The sequence below is a fragment of the Callionymus lyra genome, chromosome 6, assembly GCF_982586985.1.
Source record: "Callionymus lyra chromosome 6, fCalLyr1.hap1.1, whole genome shotgun sequence".
Classification (NCBI taxonomy): Eukaryota; Metazoa; Chordata; class Actinopteri; order Syngnathiformes; family Callionymidae; genus Callionymus; species Callionymus lyra.
Window position 1 is genome coordinate 4,103,322 of NC_141823.1, and position 20,435 is coordinate 4,123,756.

The following is a 20,435-nucleotide window of genomic DNA, read 5'->3' on the forward strand; positions in this document are numbered from 1 at the left end:
AAACAAGTCAAACTCAGATCAAATGATGACGGACACGCCCATTTCTTCTCTCAACCAATCAGCAGCGGTCTCTGTTGAGCTAAGCGGCTTACGTGTAAAAAGGCGAGAGACGATCGCTTAGAAATCCATTTTATTTTCGTTTAAATTCCTGCTTATGTCCCTCTTTTACCGCCACAGATAGTGAAACAAAAATAATTCGCTATATTATTTCCATAGATTAACTCGAACGAACGAAAATAAATCACACACTTCTAAACCAATAATGAGAATGTATTGATTAAAACACTGATTATAATTATATGTTGATATAAGCTACACACCAAACTACAAATATGTTCGAATAAAGTTGCTGGGAAAATGTTATTTATTATTAATTGATACCACCTTTTGTATTTAAAATACCATACTTTTTAATTAGTCATTTTTATATATATTATTAGGTAGATATGCTGGTTCATATTTGATCATTATTATTCACAGAATAAATACAAATATTTATGAAATAAAAGAGAGAGAAACTAAAAGGCGGAACTATATTCGAAGTGGGGAAAGTTTATAATCGTTGCACCCTATCCGGAAGTGGCGTTTGTTTGGACGATGTGAGATAAGATTCTTCTTCTTCTGCGGCGCGCAGGTAAAGATGTCTCAGGTGAAGCAGCTGCTGGACCGAGCCTCCACCCTCTACCAGCAGTACACCGAGTATGTGCGCAGGAACCCGGCGGCGGCCGCGCAGCTGGAGGGCGCTGTGCGGACCATGTCTTACCTTCTGGCAGGTGAGCCCTGAACACCTGTAACACTCGTGACGTCACTGTCGAAAGTTGGGGGTCGCTCCTGAACTCAACTGAGTGTGACGTCACACTTTAACGCTCACATCCAGAAATGACGTAACTTGAACATTATTAATTAAAAAAAGTTTCATTTAAATTAATACATTTTCATTGATTTTATGACGTCACAGGAAGATTCTCGGACTCTCACGTCATCTCTGAGCTCGGTAAGTTCTCCTGAAGTTCTTCCACTCTGGACCGGGCCTCACCGACCTTTGACCCCTTCCTCAGTGTACTCGGCCTCCAACCTGCTGGTTCTGCTCAACGACACCATCCTGAGGAAACACCTGAGGCCGGTGCTGAACGTGGTAGGTGGTCGACCCCCCAGAGAAGGGGATGCTGGTTCTGGTTCTGGTTCCTCTTGGTCCTCATGCTCGGGTCAGTCTGTCACGCAGCAGAAGCTGGTCACGTGGTTGTCCGTGCTGGAGCACCTGGAGGTCTTCATGGAGCTGGGAGCCTGGAAGATGTGGGGGGACGCCGGCCGCTGGATCTTGATCGCCGTCGTCCATGTATTAAAGTACGACACACACACACACACACACACACACACACACACGCGCGCATACGCACACACACACACACACACACACGCGCGCATACGCACACACACTAGAGTGAATTGTAACACCCCTTATTTTAGGCAAGTGTATTGTCAAGGAACTAACGATATGACAAGTATCACGATACAGTGTCGACGATACGATAGACTTAGACTTGGACTTAGACTGCACTTTATTGATCCCTTTGAGATGACACTCTCAGGGAAATTTCTGTTTTCCAGTAGTGTAGAAGGAATAGAGAAAAACCAAAAAGCACACAGAAGAGGACGATAGCATTAAATAACAAAACAGTAACTGAATATAACGACAGTATAAACAAAATAAAAATTAAAATAAAATAATATAAGCTAAACAAAGTGACTTTACGTTATTTCAAATGAAAGTGTCAGAGTGTTGTTAATCCACTGTAGAGGTGGAAGTGTCAGAGTGTTGTTAATCCATTGTAGAGGTGGAAGTGTCAGACTCCTTCCCCTCTGACTCCAGCCCCAAGCAACCTCCTCCCCCCCAGTGAGGAGTTGTACAGCCTGATGGCGTGAAAGACAAAGGAGTTTCTCAGTCTATTGGTCCTACACTTGGGGAGCAGCAGTCTCTGAGTGAACCGGCGCCTCTGGTTGGTGATGACAGTGTGCAGAGGGTGGCTGGAGTTCAGTTTGTCCAGTGTCCTCTTCTCTGCCACCGACACCAGAGAGTCCAGTTTATTGTCGACCACAGAGCCTGCCCGCCTGATGAGTTTGTCCAGTCTGGATGAGTCCCTCTTGGATATGCTGCCCCCCCAGCATACCACGGTGTAAAAGAGGATGCTGGAGACTACAGATTGATAAAACATCCGCAGTAGTTTGCTGCAGATGTTGAAGGACCGCAGTCTCCTTAGGAAATACATCCTGCTCTGGGTCTTTTTGTACTGGTGGTTGGTGTGTGTTGTCCAGTCCAATTTATTGTCCAACCACAGGCCAAGGTACTTGTAGGACTCCACTGCCTCCACCTCAGCTCCGTCTAAGACAACTGGTCGCGACCTTGGTCTGGACCTCCTAAAGTCAATGACCAGCGCCTTTGTCTTTGAGGTGTTAAGCTGTAGGTGGTTTGTGTGGCTCCATGCAGCGAAGTCATCCACCAGTCTCCTATACTCCTCCTCTCTGTCGTCCCTGATGCACCCCACGATGGCTGTGTCATCTGCATACTTCTATACTAGGAGCCAACACTGTGCCTTGGGGGGCTCCCGTGCTGCTGACCACCATGTCAGACGTGGTGTTCTTTAGCCTGACGTACAGGGGCCTGCCAGTGAGGTAGTCAGAGATCCAGTCTACCAGAAAGGGGTCCACTCCCATCCCGCCCAGTTTGTCCCGTAGTAAGGTTGGCCGGATGGTATTGAAGGCACTAGAGAAGTCCAGGAAAAGAATCCTCACTGAGCCGCTTCCATTGTCCAGGTGGGAGTGGGCTCGGTGTAACATGTAGAGGATGGCATCCTCCACACTAACACCTGGCTGGTAGGCAAACTGAAGGTTGTCCTGGGCATGTTGTACCTGGGGTCTGAGGAGTCCATAGTCTTCATCAGATGTGAAGTGAGTGCCACTGGTCGGAAGTCATTTAGTTCGTTGGGCCGGTTCTTTTTCGGAACTGGGACGATGCATGATGTCTTCCAAATGGTGGGCACTCTCCTTAGCTTCAGGCTAAGGTTGAAGACGCGTTGGATTGGTTCACCCAGTTCAGTTCAGTACCCTTGGACACACCTTGTCTGGGCCTGCTGCCTTCCTGGGTCGGATTTTCCTCAGCTGTCCTCTGACCTGGTCTGTGGTGAGGTGAGGCGGGGATTGTTTGGGAATAGAGGGGGACGAGGTGGGGTGATGAGGTGTCTGGGGGGGGGAGGTGTGTTATGATATATAATGATAGTCTAGTAACAAGTAGGTATACATGTGTAGTATTGTCCAGTACTTGACTCTGGTGTTGTGATGGTGTAGTAACAAGTATATATGTGTAGTATTGTCAAGTACTTGACTCTGGTGTTGTGATAGTGTAGTAACAAGGATATATGTGTAGTATTGTCCAGTACTTGACTCTGGTGTTGTGATAGTGTAGTAACAAGTATATATGTGTAGTATTGTCAAGTACTTGACTCTGGTGTTGTGATAGTGTAGTAACAAGGATATATGTGTAGTATTGTCCAGTTCTTGACTCTGGTGTTGTGATAGTGTAGTAACAAGTATATATGTGTAGTATTGTCCAGTACTTGACTCTGGTGTTGTGATAGTGTAGTAACAAGTATATATGTGTAGTATTGTCCAGTACTTGACTCTGGTGTTGTGATGGTGTAGTAACAAGTATATATGTGTAGTATTGTCCAGTACTTGACTCTGGTGTTGTGATAGTGTAGTAACAAGGATATATGTGTAGTATTGTCCAGTACTTGACTCTGGTGTTGTGATAGTGTAGTAACAAGTATATATGTGTAGTATTGTCCAGTACTTGACTCTGGTGTTGTGATGGTGTAGTAACAAGTATATATGTGTAGTATTGTCCAGTACTTGACTCTGGTGTTGTGATAGTGTAGTAACAAGGATATATGTGTAGTATTGTCCAGTACTTGACTCTGGTGTTGTGATAGTGTAGTAACAAGTATATATGTGTAGTATTGTCAAGTACTTGACTCTGGTGTTGTGATAGTGTAGTAACAAGTATATATGTGTAGTATTGTCAAGTACTTGACTCTGGTGTTGTGATAGTGTAGTAACAAGTATATATGTGTAGTATTGTCCAGTACTTGACTCTGGTGTTGTGATAGTGTAGTAACAAGGATATATGTGTAGTATTGTCCAGTACTTGACTCTGGTGTTGTGATAGTGTAGTAACAAGTATATATGTGTAGTATTGTCCAGTACTTGACTCTGGTGTTGTGATAGTGTAGTAACAAGTATATACTGTATGTGTAGTATTGTCCAGTACTTGACTTTGGTGTTGTGATAGTGTAGTAACAAGTGTATATATGTGTAATATTGTCCAGTACTTGACTCTGGTGTTGTGATAGTGTAGTAACAAGTATATATGTGTAGTATTGTCCAGTACTTGACTTTGGTGTTGTGATAGTGTAGTAACAAGTGTATATATGTGTAATATTGTCCAGTACTTGACTCTGGTGTTGTGATAGTGTAGTAACAAGTATATATGTGTAGTATTGTCCAGTACTTGACTCTGGTGTTGTGATAGTGTAGTAACAAGTATATATGTGTAGTATTGTCCAGTACTTGACTCTGGTGTTGTGATAGTGTAGTAACAAGTATATGTGTGTAGTATTGTCCAGTACTTGACTCTGGTGTTGTGATAGTGTAGTAACAAGTATATATGTGTAGTATTGTCCAGTACTTGACTTTGGTGTTGTGATAGTGTAGTAACAAGTGTATATATGTGTAATATTGTCCAGTACTTGACTCTGGTGTTGTGATAGTGTAGTAACAAGTATATATGTGTAGTATTGTTCAGTACTTGACTTTGGTGTTGTGATAGTGTAGTAACAAGTGTATATATGTGTAATATTGTCCAGTACTTGACTCTGGTGTTGTGATAGTGTAGTAACAAGTATATATGTGTAGTATTGTCCAGTACTTGACTCTGGTGTTGTGATAGTATAGTAACAAGTATATATGTGTAGTATTGTCCAGTACTTGACTCTGGTGTTGTAGTATTTACAGACAACATGACTCTTGACGAAGACGTTACTTCTTTCATTTGTTTTCAAACCAAAATATGTCCAAACATCAGCTTTAAAAGCTGCTGGAGTCACTGTATCCTCTCGTCCTCAGTCATCATTGGCATCTTACTTTATTCATTAAACTAAGGAGGACATTTTGACGGAAGTTTCATTGCAACACAAACATGAAAAAAACGCTGTTTTAAACGTAAACAAATCGAATCGTACTATTTCATACACACTTTATTGAAATGTACACAATAAAAACTTTACAAAGTATATATGATTTTATAATCCCCTTTTTTTTATCTAGTTTTTAGTCTGTTGTATATTGTTTTAAAAAATATCACAATATTTAAGTTTTTGTTGTTGCTCTCTACTCACTCGTTTGAACTACTTCCAGGGCGGTGCTGCGCCTCGTTCTTCTTCTGTGGTTTAAGTCGGGTCTCCAAACGTCTCCTCCCATCACCCCTCTGGACAGAGGGGCGGAGGTCAAAGGTCAGTGACCCAGAAGATGAGAAAATAATATTTTGTGATTGTGACGCCGACGTGGTTCCTCAGGGCCGGACCAGCCGGACTTCTTCAAGGGCGAGAGGTCGGGGCGGGTGATGCGGCCTGTCGGCAGCGGTAAGTGGCGCCCCCTGCTGGCCCGGTGATGTGAAGCATCCCTCGTTTATCCTGCCTGTGGCGCTGCAGGGTCTCGGTGCGAGCCTCGCGTCTGGTCCGACCCCGGCGAGCAGGCGAGGAAGGTCTGCAGGGAGGACGGGAAAGCCACGCCGCTGTCGGTGAAGGAGCTGCTGGCAGAGGTCGCTTACATCGGACGACCTCTGGTCCATCGTATCCTTTTCTGCAGGAGCGACTGGAGGTCGTCTTCGTCCAAAAACACACTCAAAACATCCTACATTAAAATGAACAAACATTTTTGTCTCTAACTCTAAAAAATACAGATAACTCTGAAAATTATCAACATTAGTAGAGATGAGTAGAAAATGAGTGAAGTTTGAATTTTGGGCGAACTATCATTTTTGAGCCTCAAAGACGACTCAGGCGCCCCCTACAGGCTCAACTAATGTGTTGATTTAAATGTGTTGTGATGTGTGACTTTATTGTATCATCAGTGTGTGTGTGTGTTGTTGTGATGTGTGATTTTATTGTATCATCAGTGTGTGTGTGTTGTTGTGATGTGTGATTCAATTGTATCCTCAGTGTGTGTGTTGTTGTGATGTGTGACTCTATTGTATCATCAGTGTGTGTGTGTGTTGTTGTGATGTGTGATTTTATTGTATCATCAGTGTGTGTGTGTTGTTGTGATGTGTGATTCAATTGTATCATCAGTGTGAGTGTGTGTTGTTGTGATGTGTGACTCTATTGTATCATCAGTATGTGTGTGTTGTTGTGATGTGTGACTCTATTGTATCATCAGTGTGTGTGTTGTTGTGATGTGTGACTATTGTATCATCAGTGTGTGTGTTGTTGTGATGTGTGATTCAATTGTATCATCAGTGTGAGTATGTGTTGTTGTGATGTGTGACTCTATTGTATCATCAGTGTGTGTGTTGTTGTGATGTGTGATTCAATTGTATCATCAGTGTGAGTGTGTGTTGTTGTGATGTGAGACTCTATTGTATCATCAGTATGTGTGTGTTGTTGTGATGTGTGACTATTGTATCATCAGTGTGTGTGTTGTTGTGATGTGTGACTATTGTATCATCAGTGTGTGTGTTGTTGTGATGTGTGATTCAATTGTATCATCAGTGTGAGTGTGTGTTGTTGTGATGTGTGACTCTATTGTATCATCAGTGTGTGTGTGTTGTTGTGATGTGAGACTCTATTGTATCATCAGTGTGAGTGTGTTGTTGTGATGTGTGACTCTATTGTATCATCAGTGTGTGTTGTAGTGATGTTTTACTCTATTGTATCATCAGTGTGTGTGTGTGTTGTAGTGATGTTTTACTCTATTGTATCATCAGTGTGTGTTGTTGTGATGTGTGACTCTATTGTATCATCAGTGTGTGTGTTGTTGTTGTAGTGATGTTTTACTCTATTGTATCATCAGTGTGAGTGTGTGTTGTTGTGATGTGTGACTCTATTGTATCATCAGTGTGTGTGTTGTTGTGATGTGTGACTCTATTGTATCATCAGTGTGTGTGTTGTTGTGATGTTTTACTCTATTGTATCATCAGTGTGTGTGTGTGTGTGTGTTGTTGTGATGTGTGACTCTATTGTGTGTTTGTACAAAACTATCTTTTCATTGAAATATTGACATTAGAAAATTATCTTAAGCTCCGCCCACTGAAAACACTGTTTTTCTGGAGATGCAATCTTGTTGACCATAACCACACACACTCTGATATTCCGTATCGTTCTCATGAAAATGTTGAGGTACTTAACGACGCAGTGATTCTTCTGGGGGTCTGCGGGAGGCGGTCCTGGACTCCCTGGTTCACGTCTGGTCTGGTCGACCTCAGCAGGTGAGTCGTCGTGCTTTAGACTCCGTTTCCATGACGACGACGACGACGTTCCTTCTGCCCCGACAGTCTGGCCGTCCTCCGGGAGAAGAAGGCCGTCCGTCACTGGGAGAAGTCGGAGCTGAGGAGGCGGAGCTTCATGCTGCTCTACTACCTGCTGCGCTCGCCGTTCTACGAGAGGGTTTCTCAGTGAGTCCTGCAGAGGGTCCTCCTGAGGGTCCGGCCGCTCGGACCCCTCCTCCTAACCCTTGATCCTCTTTTCCAGAGACAAGATCATCTTCCTGCTCCACATGCTGGGAGACAACATCCCGGGCCTCGGACTCGTGTCACGTGAGTCTCCGCTTCGTTCGAGTCACCGGAGCCGGTGTTCTGACGGGTGTCTTCCATCAGGTCCTCTGGTGGAGTACCTCCCGTTCTGGCAGAAGATCTACTTCTACACCTGGTGACGGGACTTCATCCCTTCTTTTGTACTCGGATGTTTGCAGATCAATACAGTTTTTTAAACCAGGAGTAAATCTTGTGTTTGTTCGACATCATCTCCAGACGAGTTTGATTGACATGAGAAACGTCCAATCACATGGATGGATCTGTTCAGATGATGCTGTTTAATAGCAGCTCTTAACCAATCAAATTTAATTATTTTTATAACCATAAAATGTAAAAAATGATTTAAACAAAATTTAAGGTGCTCAATACTGATACTTAATCCTGAAATAAGTGTTTTGATATTTCATCACTTTTTGTCATGAATAAACTTGTAAACGTTTGTTTTAAATGTATAAAAAAAACTTGATTGACAGGCGACGGGTCATCAGTCAGCAGATGTTTTATTGTCATAATCTTTAAATTAAAAGCTTCAACATGCTGCAGGTTTTTATTTCACAATAAAACAGAAAATAAACATTTGAAAATCTGTAGGACCCAAAAAAAAGTGTAAATACGGACAAACTAAGACTTCCTCTCTTGTTGTCGTGGTAGCTCCCCCTGCTGGTCAGTACGCGCCATAACGGTCCTGTGAAGACGATAAAGTTTTATTCAAAGATCACTCCGGTGTCACCTGAGCGTCTCACCTGGATCGTGTTCATGACACCGTTGGCGAGCACCGCCATCCTGCCGGCGACCGTCTTCACGCCTTGTTTGAACTGTGCGATGTCTGGGGCGGACGGCAGGACGCTGTCCAGGCCCGAGGACCGACCTGCAGGGAGACCAGAGTCAGAGCCGGTCAGATGCACAGAGTGATACTACAGAGACTCGCAGAGTAATACTAGAGAGACTCACAGAGTAATACTACAGAGACTCGCAGAGTAATACTACAGAGACTCGCAGAGTAATACTACGGAGACTCGCAGAGTAATACTACGGAGCCTCGCAGAGTAATACTACGGAGCCTCGCAGAGTAATACTACAGAGACTCGCAGATTAATACTACAGAGACTCACAGAGTAATACTACGGAGCCTCGCAGAGTAATACTACAGAGACTCACAGAGTAATACTACGGAGCCTCACAGAGTAATACTACAGAGCCTCGCAGAGTAATACTACGGAGACTCACAGAGTAATACTACGGAGCCTCGCAGAGTAATACTACTGAGCCTCACAGAGTAATACTACGGAGCCTCACAGAGTAATACCAGGTAGATTCACAGAGTAATACTACGGAGCTTCAGAGAGTAATACTACGGAGCCTCACAGAGTAATACTACGGAGACTCACAGAGTAATACTACGGAGACTCACAGAGTAATACTACGGAGACTCACAGAGTAATACTACGGAGCCTCACAGAGTAATACTACAGAGCCTCGCAGAGTAATACTACAGAGACTCGCAGAGTAATACTACGGAGCCTCGCAGAGTAATACTACGGAGACTCACAGAGTAATACTACGGAGCCTCGCAGAGTAATACTACTGAGCCTCACAGAGTAATACTACGGAGCCTCACAGAGTAATACCAGGTAGATTCACAGAGTAATACTACGGAGCTTCAGAGAGTAATACTACGGAGACTCACAGAGTAATACTACGGAGACTCACAGAGTAATACTACGGAGACTCACAGAGTAATACTACGGAGCCTCACAGAGTAATACTACGGAGACTCACAGAGTAATACTACGGAGACTCACAGAGTAATACTACGGAGACTCACAGAGTAATACTACGGAGACTCACAGAGTAATACTACGGAGACTCACAGAGTAATACTACGGAGACTCAGAGCTTCATTGTTTGCCAACATTTGTACAGATCTTTGTTGACTGTGTTCTTCGTAACATTGGTTAATGGTCGGTAAGAACCACCAGAATGAATACATTTAATTCTAAGTGAGCCTTATAGTCCGACAAATACGGTACTGCAGGCCTGGACTCACCTCGCTGATCACTGGGGTCCCCGAACAACTCGGCGGAGCTGATGGCAGAACTTCCCGACAAACTCTCCAGCCTCGTTTTCGCTTCGTACTGAAGACACAACAGAATCTTTGTCACCCCAGAGGTCTGTGTGCAGGTGTGTGTGTGCGTGTGTGTGCGCATGTGTGTGTGCAGGTGTGTTGTAGGTGTGCGTCACTGACAGTGTGTACCTCAGCACTGCTCTCTCGACCGAAGAACATGTCGGAGGAAATGGCTTTAGCGTTCGCAAACTTCTGCCGCGCCTCGCTGGACTCCGACACCGGCGCGATGTCGGCTTTCCTCCTGCTGGGGAGTCTGGGAATCACATTAACATCCGGGGTCAGCGAGGTCACCAGTGATGGACATTTCATTCATTACCATACAAGTTGAAAAAACACTTGATTGACTGAACAATCACTTTTTGTTTTTGAAATATTGTTAAATCGTTATAATCCTACAGCTCGCTCTGAAGTTGGTTTATGAAGGATTTCCTTTTCGTCTCACTCCCTCTCAGTGAACTCAGAACTGTGGTTTGCACATGCCCCACATTGTTTGGAAGTTTATGTGTCAATCTTTTTAAAATCCCACTCAGACGGTCCGACTTCGGGGCTCGACTCGTCGGCCTCACCGCTCTCCGATGGGCTGGATGCTGGAGATGGTCACGTCCTCCTTGGGCTCCTCCTTCTCCAGGGACCAGGAGGCGGCGAACGAGGACATCCCACCGTCGGCGTCCCACCCAGAACCGAAGGTGTCCCTCACGGTGAACGGGTTGTCCTTGTACCTGCGGACGCACGGGGTCAAGTCAGCCTCGGGGGTCACACTGACGACGGCGCGTCAAGAGTCCCGGGCGTACTTGGGGGGTCCGGAAGTGAAGCCCGGCTCATCGAACAGGTCCAGCTTGGAGCATGAGGACGAGGAGGTTTTGGCTCCGACCGGACTCTCCTGCTCGATCAGCTCCGACATCATGGAGTGAGACACGGCGCTGGAGCAGGAGACAAGGGTTCAGCCGGTGTTTAGAATTTCTCTTTGACGTCGTCACCTTCTGCTGCCGAAGCCCATCCCGAGTCTCTCCGCCTGCTTCCTCTTCTTCTCCTCCAGGTTCTGAAGCTTCTTATCCTCCAGCTTCCGGTCCAGCTCCAGCTCCTTGTAGGCCAGACGCATGGACTCCACTCTGAGGAGGAAGAGGGTTCAGTTCCGGGGCGGCGGCGCCTGGTCGTGTGGGACTCACATGGACGTCTCCGCCTCCTTCTTGGCCTCGGCCGCTCGCTCCTCTCGCAGCTTCTCGGCGACCTGGGCTTGTTTCTCCACCTCGGAGAAGCTCTTGCCGCTGACCTTCTGCGCCCCGAGTCCCTTCTTGGCCCCCAGCTGCGGAGAGAGACGCGTCAGCAACACGGACGTGGACCCGGAGCCAAGGGTCGACTTACGCCCTTCCTGGCGGACGCCGGCTTCTTCTTCCCGATGAGGTACGGCTTGGATTCTGAAAGACACGAGGAGCGTTAGAACTTCCTGCCGCGGACGCCGTCCACCGACCGGTCAGGAGGACTCACCGGTCGTGGTCTTGGGGGACGTGCCGAGTCCGTCTATGCAAGGCCCGTCCTGGGACTCTGGGGGTGGAGAGCAGAAACATTAGGACCAGCAGGGTCCAGACGTATGGAAGCTCATCAGTGACATCAGAAGATCGAAGTTAACAATTCAAACGTTGAAACTTTGCATTTAAAAATATATATATAATTAAATCAAAAATGTCTATATTGTAATGTTGAATTTGTTTTTTTAAATAAAACTAAAAAAGTATATATAATATTTTTATTAATATTTTATTTATTAACAAAGTTTGGGATTTTAAACAAAAAGATTAAAAAAATTCAATTATTTTTTAATTTGTTGCTCTTTAAATTCACAATATAAATGTTGGTGTAATCGTGTCACCAGACCATATCAAACGAGCACAGAGATCCAACATCACATGATTGGATGACAGTTGATCCAGTACTTCAGAGCTGGTTTTATATTGTCTGGCGACACGACTACACCAACATTTATATATTGAATTTAAAAGACTATGAATAAAAGAAAAAAATATTTAGAAAATTAATTTTTGAATTATTGTAATTAAAATATATGAAGGAAAAAAAAAACTTTATCTTAAAAATAATTAAATTTGATTATTCAACATATAGATTATTAAATGTAATAATAATAATTAAAAGCGTGGGTGAGATCTACTGACGGGTGTCGTCGGATGGGGAGTTGATGGCGGCCCGGTTCAGCTCCGGTTCCGCGGCCGGCGAGACGCTCCAGTCGTCGCTGCTCGGCTGCGAACGACAGGCGAGATCAAGACGCACTTCCTGGTGGTTTTCCCGGAGGAACGTGCAGAGGAACGTGCAGAGGAACGTGCAGAGGAACGTGCAGAGGAACGCCGACTCACCAGGGTGTGTTCGGCGAAGAAGTCCGTCTCCTTCTTCTCGGAGGGAGTGGTGGCGCCCCCTGTTGACGACTCGATCCACAGCTGCGGCGCGACAGAGAAGGTTACGTCATTTATTGATGGAACTTTAAACCCTCACTGGTGAAGAACATCCACGTCTTTTCAAGGTCATTTTGATTTAATCAGTCAGTTATATTTGTTATTGTACAGAAATACTCAAAATACAAACTCTTGTGATATTTTATCCATTCAATCGTCTTATTATTAGTCAGTATTGTTTTCTTAAAGATCAAAAAATAAACAAGTACATGGAAATATAGAAACACAACACACAGTATATCCTTCAAAAAACATCAGTAAGTAAATTTGTGCCATTTATGCTACTTGTACTACTGCATGACTTTAAGTTGTTTTTAATTAATTGTTTAAATAATATTAAATAATAAAAATAAGAGTCTGATTTTTTTTAATGTCATGTTATACACATAGTTTTACATAACTTTCCCCAAAAAATTATCGTGAAAAACTTGTTTTAACAATGTTTAATTGTTTTGTGTAATTTGTTTTAAAATTCAAATAAACACATTTTTATAATATAACATTTGAATTTTGCTGTATTTTCAGAATCTTTCGTTTCCAGTGTTTAAGACCTCGACAAATTGACATTTCCAAATGAAAATATTTTAATTCAAGAATTATTCTTGAGGCCACTTGAGACGCGAACACAAGGCATCCATTCATTATTTATTAATCGATTAAAAGCACTGGTTTGTTCAACTATTCCTGATTGTTCCGCGTCACCGTGAGCTCTTCCTGAGCTTCAACACAACCATCAGGTTCAAACGACGTCTAAATCAGTTTCTTTCTTCTAAAAAAAGCAAACGCTCAGCAGTTCTGACTCGGATCATCACAGCAGCTCCTCTGGAGCGTCGCACTCACGTCAGTTCCATGTTTGGACATGGCGCTGTTGGCCAGCTGCCGGACCTTGTCCCGGTACATCTGGGCCGCCCGGCTGTTGTACTTGGCGCTGGTGTCGTTGGTGGAGCAGCCGTGCTGCCGGAAGAACGCCATCTGTGACGCAACGAAACGGGTCAGAAACACACCGACGTGGACAAAAGGTTCCGGTCCAGACGTGACGTACGGCGTTGCTGTTTCCTCCGACTTGCATGCACCGGAGCTGGAACCAGTTCCAGTTGGAGTCCAGTTCGGTGGACCTGCAGACGGACCAGGACACACGAGAGTCAGAGGCGCGACGGCGCGAGTCGCGTGACGGCTTCAGACCCACCTGATGAAGCTGAGGTGGACCCCCAGGGACCGGTGGACCCCGGAACAGTCGATGCACAGGAACACACCATATGGAATGCTGGCCCAGCTCGGGTTCTTGGCGGCGCAATCGAAACAAACCTGCACACGTGAAGACGAACAAATTTCAAACACTGAAACTTTTCTTTTTAACCATCGTGTTTCCTCCGGGTCACCTTGACCCAGAGATAACATAAGACTAAGCATTTCATTTTAATTCAATAATTTGTATATTGAAAGGTTGAATTCATTATTTTTTTTAATCATTTAATTAAAAACAATTTTCTAAATGTTTTTTGGGATGTTTTTTAAACATAAAGTTGAATATTCTAATTCCAATTATTATAAAAACCCATTTTTTAAAATTCACTATTTTTAGCAGTATAGTTATTATACCACATGTGCCAACATTTTTAAATAGAATTTTAATTATTAGAATTATAATTGTGTTAAAACTAGTCATTTAATTATTTTTTTTAATAATGTCATAAAAAACAAACATGTTCAACCTTTCAATACAAAAAAAATCGAATAAAATGTAATAAAATAATTAAATACAATTTGAAAAGAAAAATGAAAAGCTGAAAAATGCTAAATGAATCATAATGTTCTGATGACAAACTTCCATACTACCTCTGACGCAGTTTAATGTGTGAACAAAAAAAAAATCAAGCAGGCGGTGAAAACAAAATCTTTACACTTTTAATCTACACATTTGAAATACGCAGCCTGAGAAAAAAATTGTTCTCGTCTCATTGGACGAACTTTCAAATGTTCTAGACTTTATGTAAAAAACTTTTTAAAAAAGGACGTTGTTGAATTTTTGAACAAGATTTCATCTCCCTTTTACTGCGGAAGTAGAGAAATACAAACAAATGTGAAATGTGTGTTTAAGGGCTGAAGACTCGGCTCCAGACGAGATGTTTGAGGACATTGGAGGTGAGGATGGATTCATCTCAGCAGGTTTACAGGACGAGCTTCAAAAGTATCTGCTGTCGAACCTGTTGTTCTCTGAGCAAATACTTCAGCGAAAGAACAAACTTCGAGTAACGAGGAACAAATAATGACTTTACTTTTTCCAAAACTGAAATTCAAATGTTACACAAATCAATGGTTTATAACGTCGCCTCAGGTGATCCAGGCTGGTGAGCTGGGTGGAGACCTCGGGGCAGACCCAGCACTGCATTAGTTATAGTTCAGAAGAATGACTGCATGAACGACTTCATTATTCCATCAATGGACTTTGTAGTAGAATCCTGCATCGCTCTAGTGCCTCCTGCGCTCGTCTTCAAGTCCACTGCAGCTAAAGAAACAATGGAATCCTGAGAGATGCCGGCGACGACTGAGGACGAGAGGATACAGTGACTCCAGCAGCTTTTAAAGCTGATGTTTGGACATATTTTGGTTTGAAAACAAATGAGAGCAGTTAAGACTTCGTCAAGAGTCATGTGGTCTGTAAATACTACAACACCAGAGTCAAGTACTGGACAATACTACACATATCTACTTGTTACTACACTATCACTACACCAGAGTCAAGTACTCCACAATACTACACATTTATACTTGTTACTACACTATCACTACACCAGAGTCAAGTACTCGACAATACTACACATATATACTTGTTACTACACTATTACAACACCTGAGTCAAGTACTGGACAATACTACACATATATACTTGTTACTACACTATCACAACACCAGCGTCAAGTACTGGACAATACTACACATATATACTTGTTGCTACACTATCACAACACCAGCGTCAAGTACTGGACGATACTACACATATATACTTGTTACTACACTATCACAACACCAGAGTCAAGTACTGGACAATACTACACATATATACTTGTTACTACACTATCACAACACCAGAGTCAAGTACTGGACAATACTACACATATCTACTTGTTACTACACTATCACTACACCAGAGTCAAGTACTCCACAATACTACACATTTATACTTGTTACTACACTATCACTACACCAGAGTCAAGTACTCGACAATACTACACATATATACTTGTTACTACACTATCACAACACCAGAGTCAAGTACTGGACAATACTACACATATATACTTGTTACTACACTATCACAACACCAGCGTCAAGTACTGGACAATACTACACATATATACTTGTTGCTACACTATCACAACACCAGCGTCAAGTACTGGACGATACTACACATATATACTTGTTACTACACTATCACAACACCAGAGTCAAGTACTGGACAATACTACACATATATACTTGTTACTACACTATCACAACACCAGAGTCAAGTACTGGACAATGCTACACATATATACTTGTTACTACACTATCACAACACCAGAGTCAAGTACTCGACAATACTACACATATATACTTGTTACTACACTATCACAACACCAGAGTCAAGTACTGGACAATACTACACATACAGCATATCCTTGTTACTACACTATCACAACACCAGAGTCAAGTACTGGACAATACTACACATACAGTATATCCTTGTTACTACACTATCACAACACCAGAGTCAAGTACTGGACAATACTACACATATATACTTATTACTACACTATCACAACACCAGAGTCACTTAAGTACTCAACAATACTACACATATATCCTTGTTACTACACTATCATGATAAATCGTATCTTGACAGATTCTTGTCAATACACGACCCCAGAAGTAACAACAGTATAATACAAATCTTTAACACAAAGGACTTGACAACTGAATATCAAACCAGTTCTATTCTGTTTCTTTCTATTGTAACTCTACTGACTAGTAATTACGACAAGAGTTGCTAAATACTCTGTTTACAGCCATGACTGCGAGATAAACACGTGTAATACAAACGTGACTTAAGTAAAACAACTAGGATTATGAACCAGACTGACTTACATTTAGCTTTTAGTGTCAGAATAGAGGAAGAAGTCACTCGTCAATTGTTACATTGAAATGTTAGTGAGAACAATCACACACTTTATTATTATTTTATACTGCATTTTCATTTTTCATAACCATAATATTGTCATTTTATAGCCACAAAACTGGGGATGATGCGTCGCTACAGCAACGATTGAATGGATCCAAGACCTGGTTGATCTTCCTCCGAACCACCGTTAGAGCAGAGATGTGACCACAAGGTGTTTGGACTTCGTTAACAGGACGAGGTTCGAGGACTGGACCAGAATCACAGAGACAGCATACGTGGCCTTCCTTCGTATTAGCATTAGCCACGTTTAGCTTGACGGAGAAAATAAACGACAGGACGAAACGAATCGAAACATCGTGATGTAAATATGACACTCGCGTGGTTGGACTCGATAAGAGATCAGTGGCATCACTCACCTTGTTTGTCGGAACAGATCGTAAACGTTTGAAGATAGTTAAGATCTCCGTCTTGTTTGGTTCCGACGCCATCTTGCCCTAAACCGTTTCCACTTGTGACGACACTAGGGAGAGCCGTGAGTCCAAAAAGGGAAATTAGCGAAGCTACCATTGAACCGTAGTTTTTGGCCATTTCAAATACAATTATTATTTTTATTTTATTTTTTTAAAGTCTCGTTTGTGTATTTATTGTCATTTTCTTCCATTTAAAAATAATATACTAAAACTTCAAACAGACTGAAATTATTATGAAAGGAAAACAATTATTAAAAAAGAAAACAAAAACCAAAAAGGTGTAAATAATAGAATTCAAACATGTAAAGACACATAGTAGAATGAAAAATGAAATGAAGACAAAACTCAATAAGCGAAAATAAAATTTCTCACAGAAGTCAATGTTTGAAAAATATGATATGCATTAATTAGTAATACCATAGTAATCGTTAAAAAGTACACTGGAATGCAGTTAAACACATAAAACCCCCAAGGTAAGTTCAAAGGTATTTTTGGAAACAAGCCATTACATCAGTAATATGTTGACAGTATTTGATCCTCCTGATGTCAAAACAGAATAACTGTGATGTCGTGGAACAAATACCTTATACTTTACCTGCATTTGTTTACTTAATTCATTAAAAATAAATACATTAAAAAAGTGAGACAAAACTGATATTTTTGTGCAAATTTTACTTAAACACAGAAAGACTTTCAGAACATTGCTACACACAAAGGTGTCACGCATGAATGTTTCAAACCGGTTTTATATGATCTAGTCACTAGTGAGTGTAATCTCCAAACAGAACCACAACCTTTACAGCAAAGTCTTTAATTATAGAGGCGTTTACACTGTTTGAAAACTCGTTGTTCCACACAAATGTATGGGAAGTCTCATCCAGATTAAATCAAGTGTAGAAGTAAGTAAGTAAGTAAGTAAGTAATATTTATTTATATAGCGCTTTTCGAGACCAGGGTCACAAAGCGCTTTAACAATCAAAACAATACTCAAAACAGTACATACTTCAAAGATCAAGACAACACCGAGAACAACACAGGAGTTCGAGAAATTCAAGGAAAAGCCTGAACAAATAGAAACGTCTTAAGATGTTTCTTAAAGGAGTCAGTAGATCCATCAAGCGCAAAGAGAGAGAAGATCGTTCCAAAGCTTAGGAGCAACAGCCTGAAAAGATTTCTCTCCTCTGGTCCTGAGCCGTGTGCGTGGAACCATAAGTAGATTCTGATCCACAGACCTCAGAGACCGAGCTGGGGTGTAAGGCTGGATCAGATCAGTGATGTAAGGAGGAGCCTGACCATGAATAGATCTGAAAGTAAGAACCAGAATTTTAAAGTTGATCCTGAAAGAAACTGGAAGCCAGTGAAGAGTTTTCATGTTTTCATTACTATTATTATTATTATTATTATTATTATTATTGTTATTATATTATTATTATTATTATTATTATTATTATTATTATTATTACAGTTTTTCTCAGTTGCTTTGGTGCTTTTCTCAGATTAGAATGAACCTTCTCATAACTATTAGTTCAACCTTCGTAACATCTATTTACTTGAGCACATCATAGTAGTAATTTCTCCTCGCTCTGAACAAATTGCAAATGCTTTTGGAACACGTATCAGTTGCTTTCATACAATTCTCTGCTGTTTTATAACATTGTCGTTTGCTTCTGTCACGTCGGTCCAAATGAACTACACTTATGATGCTGAACAGTCGTTCCAAATAAAACTAATAGTCTTCATTTCACTGCTTGAGTCATTACGTACAAAATTGTTGTACTAGTTTTCAAATTCTGTCAAGCAAATTTTATACCTTTCTTTATAATTTTTTTTCCTTGAAATGTCTCTTAAATTGAACCATTGCTCTCAGGTGGACTTTCACTCACGAGGAGGTGAGTATTAGTATTAGGAAGTATTAGTTGTAACCAATGACAAGCCACTTGTTCACAGTCACTCAGGGATGAATCCCATGAACCCTCACAAACATATATGACCCGAGCAGGACATAGTGTGAACCATTTCTACAGTTCTGTGACACAGAAATGGAAGGTCGGCATCGTGGAAGAGGATTGAGGATGCGGGGAGGAAGGGAACAAAAGATGGAGGGAGAAGAGTCTGAATCCATAGGCAGATTCCTAATGAAATTCAGGCTACAATTGTGGACCATGTTGTCAGTCATGGCCTCACAATGGCTGAGGGTCGGAGGGCACGACCAAATGTTGGAAGAACCACCGTGAATTCAATCATTCAAACATGTCGTAGGAAGAACAGGTATGTACAGTATTGGACAGTAATCCAACATCTCCTAATATCTCATGTTTACTGTACATTACTGTAGTATTACTCTGCACCACATAGGATTGAAAGACTTCTTTACCACCGCAACAAGAGGAGGCCATTTGTGCGATGATGATGGCAAACAATGCAATAAGGTTGGAGGATATTCAAATTGCAACAATGGACAGAGTGCTCAAGAGAAATGAAAGATTTGCTATTTGTTTTTGTTAGAATTGCAAAGAGCATATATAGTAACATTTTGAAACATTCAGTGTCTTGCACTCACTTACTCTCCTAACTACAGCAATGTGTAACTTTACTGTAGTTTTCAAATGGCTGTACAAGTTGTTTATAGTGCTGTCTTGAGCATTTTCAGGTAGTGTCACCGAGTTCTGACCTTTTTTTTGCATTGGAAAACACTGAGAGAATAAACTGTCTTCACAGTTTCTACAGTTTCATTGACATGAATACTTGCTTTTGAGGAATAGACTATCCATTTTGAGCAAGTGACGTACTTTTGCAAGTTATACACTAGGTTTTGCAGTTTGCACTAATTGTTTTGAGAAATGCACTAACTGCTATGCAAATGTTAATAGTGATGTGAGAAAAGCACCAAAGCAACTGAGAAAAACTGTCAAGTTTAGAAGTGTACTTCATGTTTTCATTACTATTATTATTATCATTATTATTATTACTATTACTATTATTATTACTATTATTATTATCATTATTATTTTTATTTTTATTTTTATTTTTATTTTTATTTTTATTTTTATTTTTATTTTTATTTTTACTTTTACTTTTATTTTTTATTATTATTATTATTATTATTATTATTATTATTATTATTATTACTATTGTTATTACTATTATTATCATTATTATTATTATTATTATTTTTATTTTATTTTTATTTTTATTTTTATTTTTATTTTTATTTTTATTTTTATTTTTATTTTTTTATTTATTATTATTATTATTATTATTATTATTATTATTATTATAATTATTATTATTACTATTGTTATTACTATTATTATTATTATTTTTATTTTTGTTTTTATTTTTACTTTTACTTTTTTTT

General features: G+C 41.1%; 2 protein-coding genes across 2 annotated transcripts; one reads left to right on the forward strand and one right to left on the reverse strand.

Moving 5' to 3' along the window:
• Positions 1–587: 587 nt before the first annotated feature.
• pex16 (peroxisomal biogenesis factor 16) lies at positions 588–8,399 on the forward strand. Its single transcript, XM_087793384.1, has 11 exons — positions 588–773; positions 959–994; positions 1,059–1,135; positions 1,211–1,344; positions 5,470–5,564; positions 5,628–5,693; positions 5,763–5,903; positions 7,465–7,537; positions 7,604–7,723; positions 7,800–7,864; positions 7,925–8,399. The coding sequence occupies exons 1-11, from the start codon at positions 641–643 to the stop codon at positions 7,978–7,980; spliced, it is 996 nt and encodes a 331-aa protein (XP_087649510.1). The 5' UTR covers positions 588–640; the 3' UTR covers positions 7,981–8,399.
• Positions 8,343–17,150, reverse strand: arfgap2 (ARF GTPase activating protein 2). The gene is made up of 16 exons (XM_087793383.1): positions 17,024–17,150; positions 13,635–13,753; positions 13,491–13,563; positions 13,289–13,420; positions 12,353–12,433; positions 12,155–12,239; positions 11,472–11,528; positions 11,349–11,401; positions 11,153–11,289; positions 10,964–11,095; positions 10,778–10,906; positions 10,553–10,705; positions 10,116–10,239; positions 9,909–9,996; positions 8,605–8,729; positions 8,343–8,546 (listed from the first exon to the last, which is right to left on the reverse strand). The coding sequence occupies exons 1-16, from the start codon at positions 17,093–17,095 to the stop codon at positions 8,526–8,528; spliced, it is 1,581 nt and encodes a 526-aa protein (XP_087649509.1). The 5' UTR covers positions 17,096–17,150; the 3' UTR covers positions 8,343–8,525.
• Positions 17,151–20,435: the final 3,285 nt, after the last annotated feature.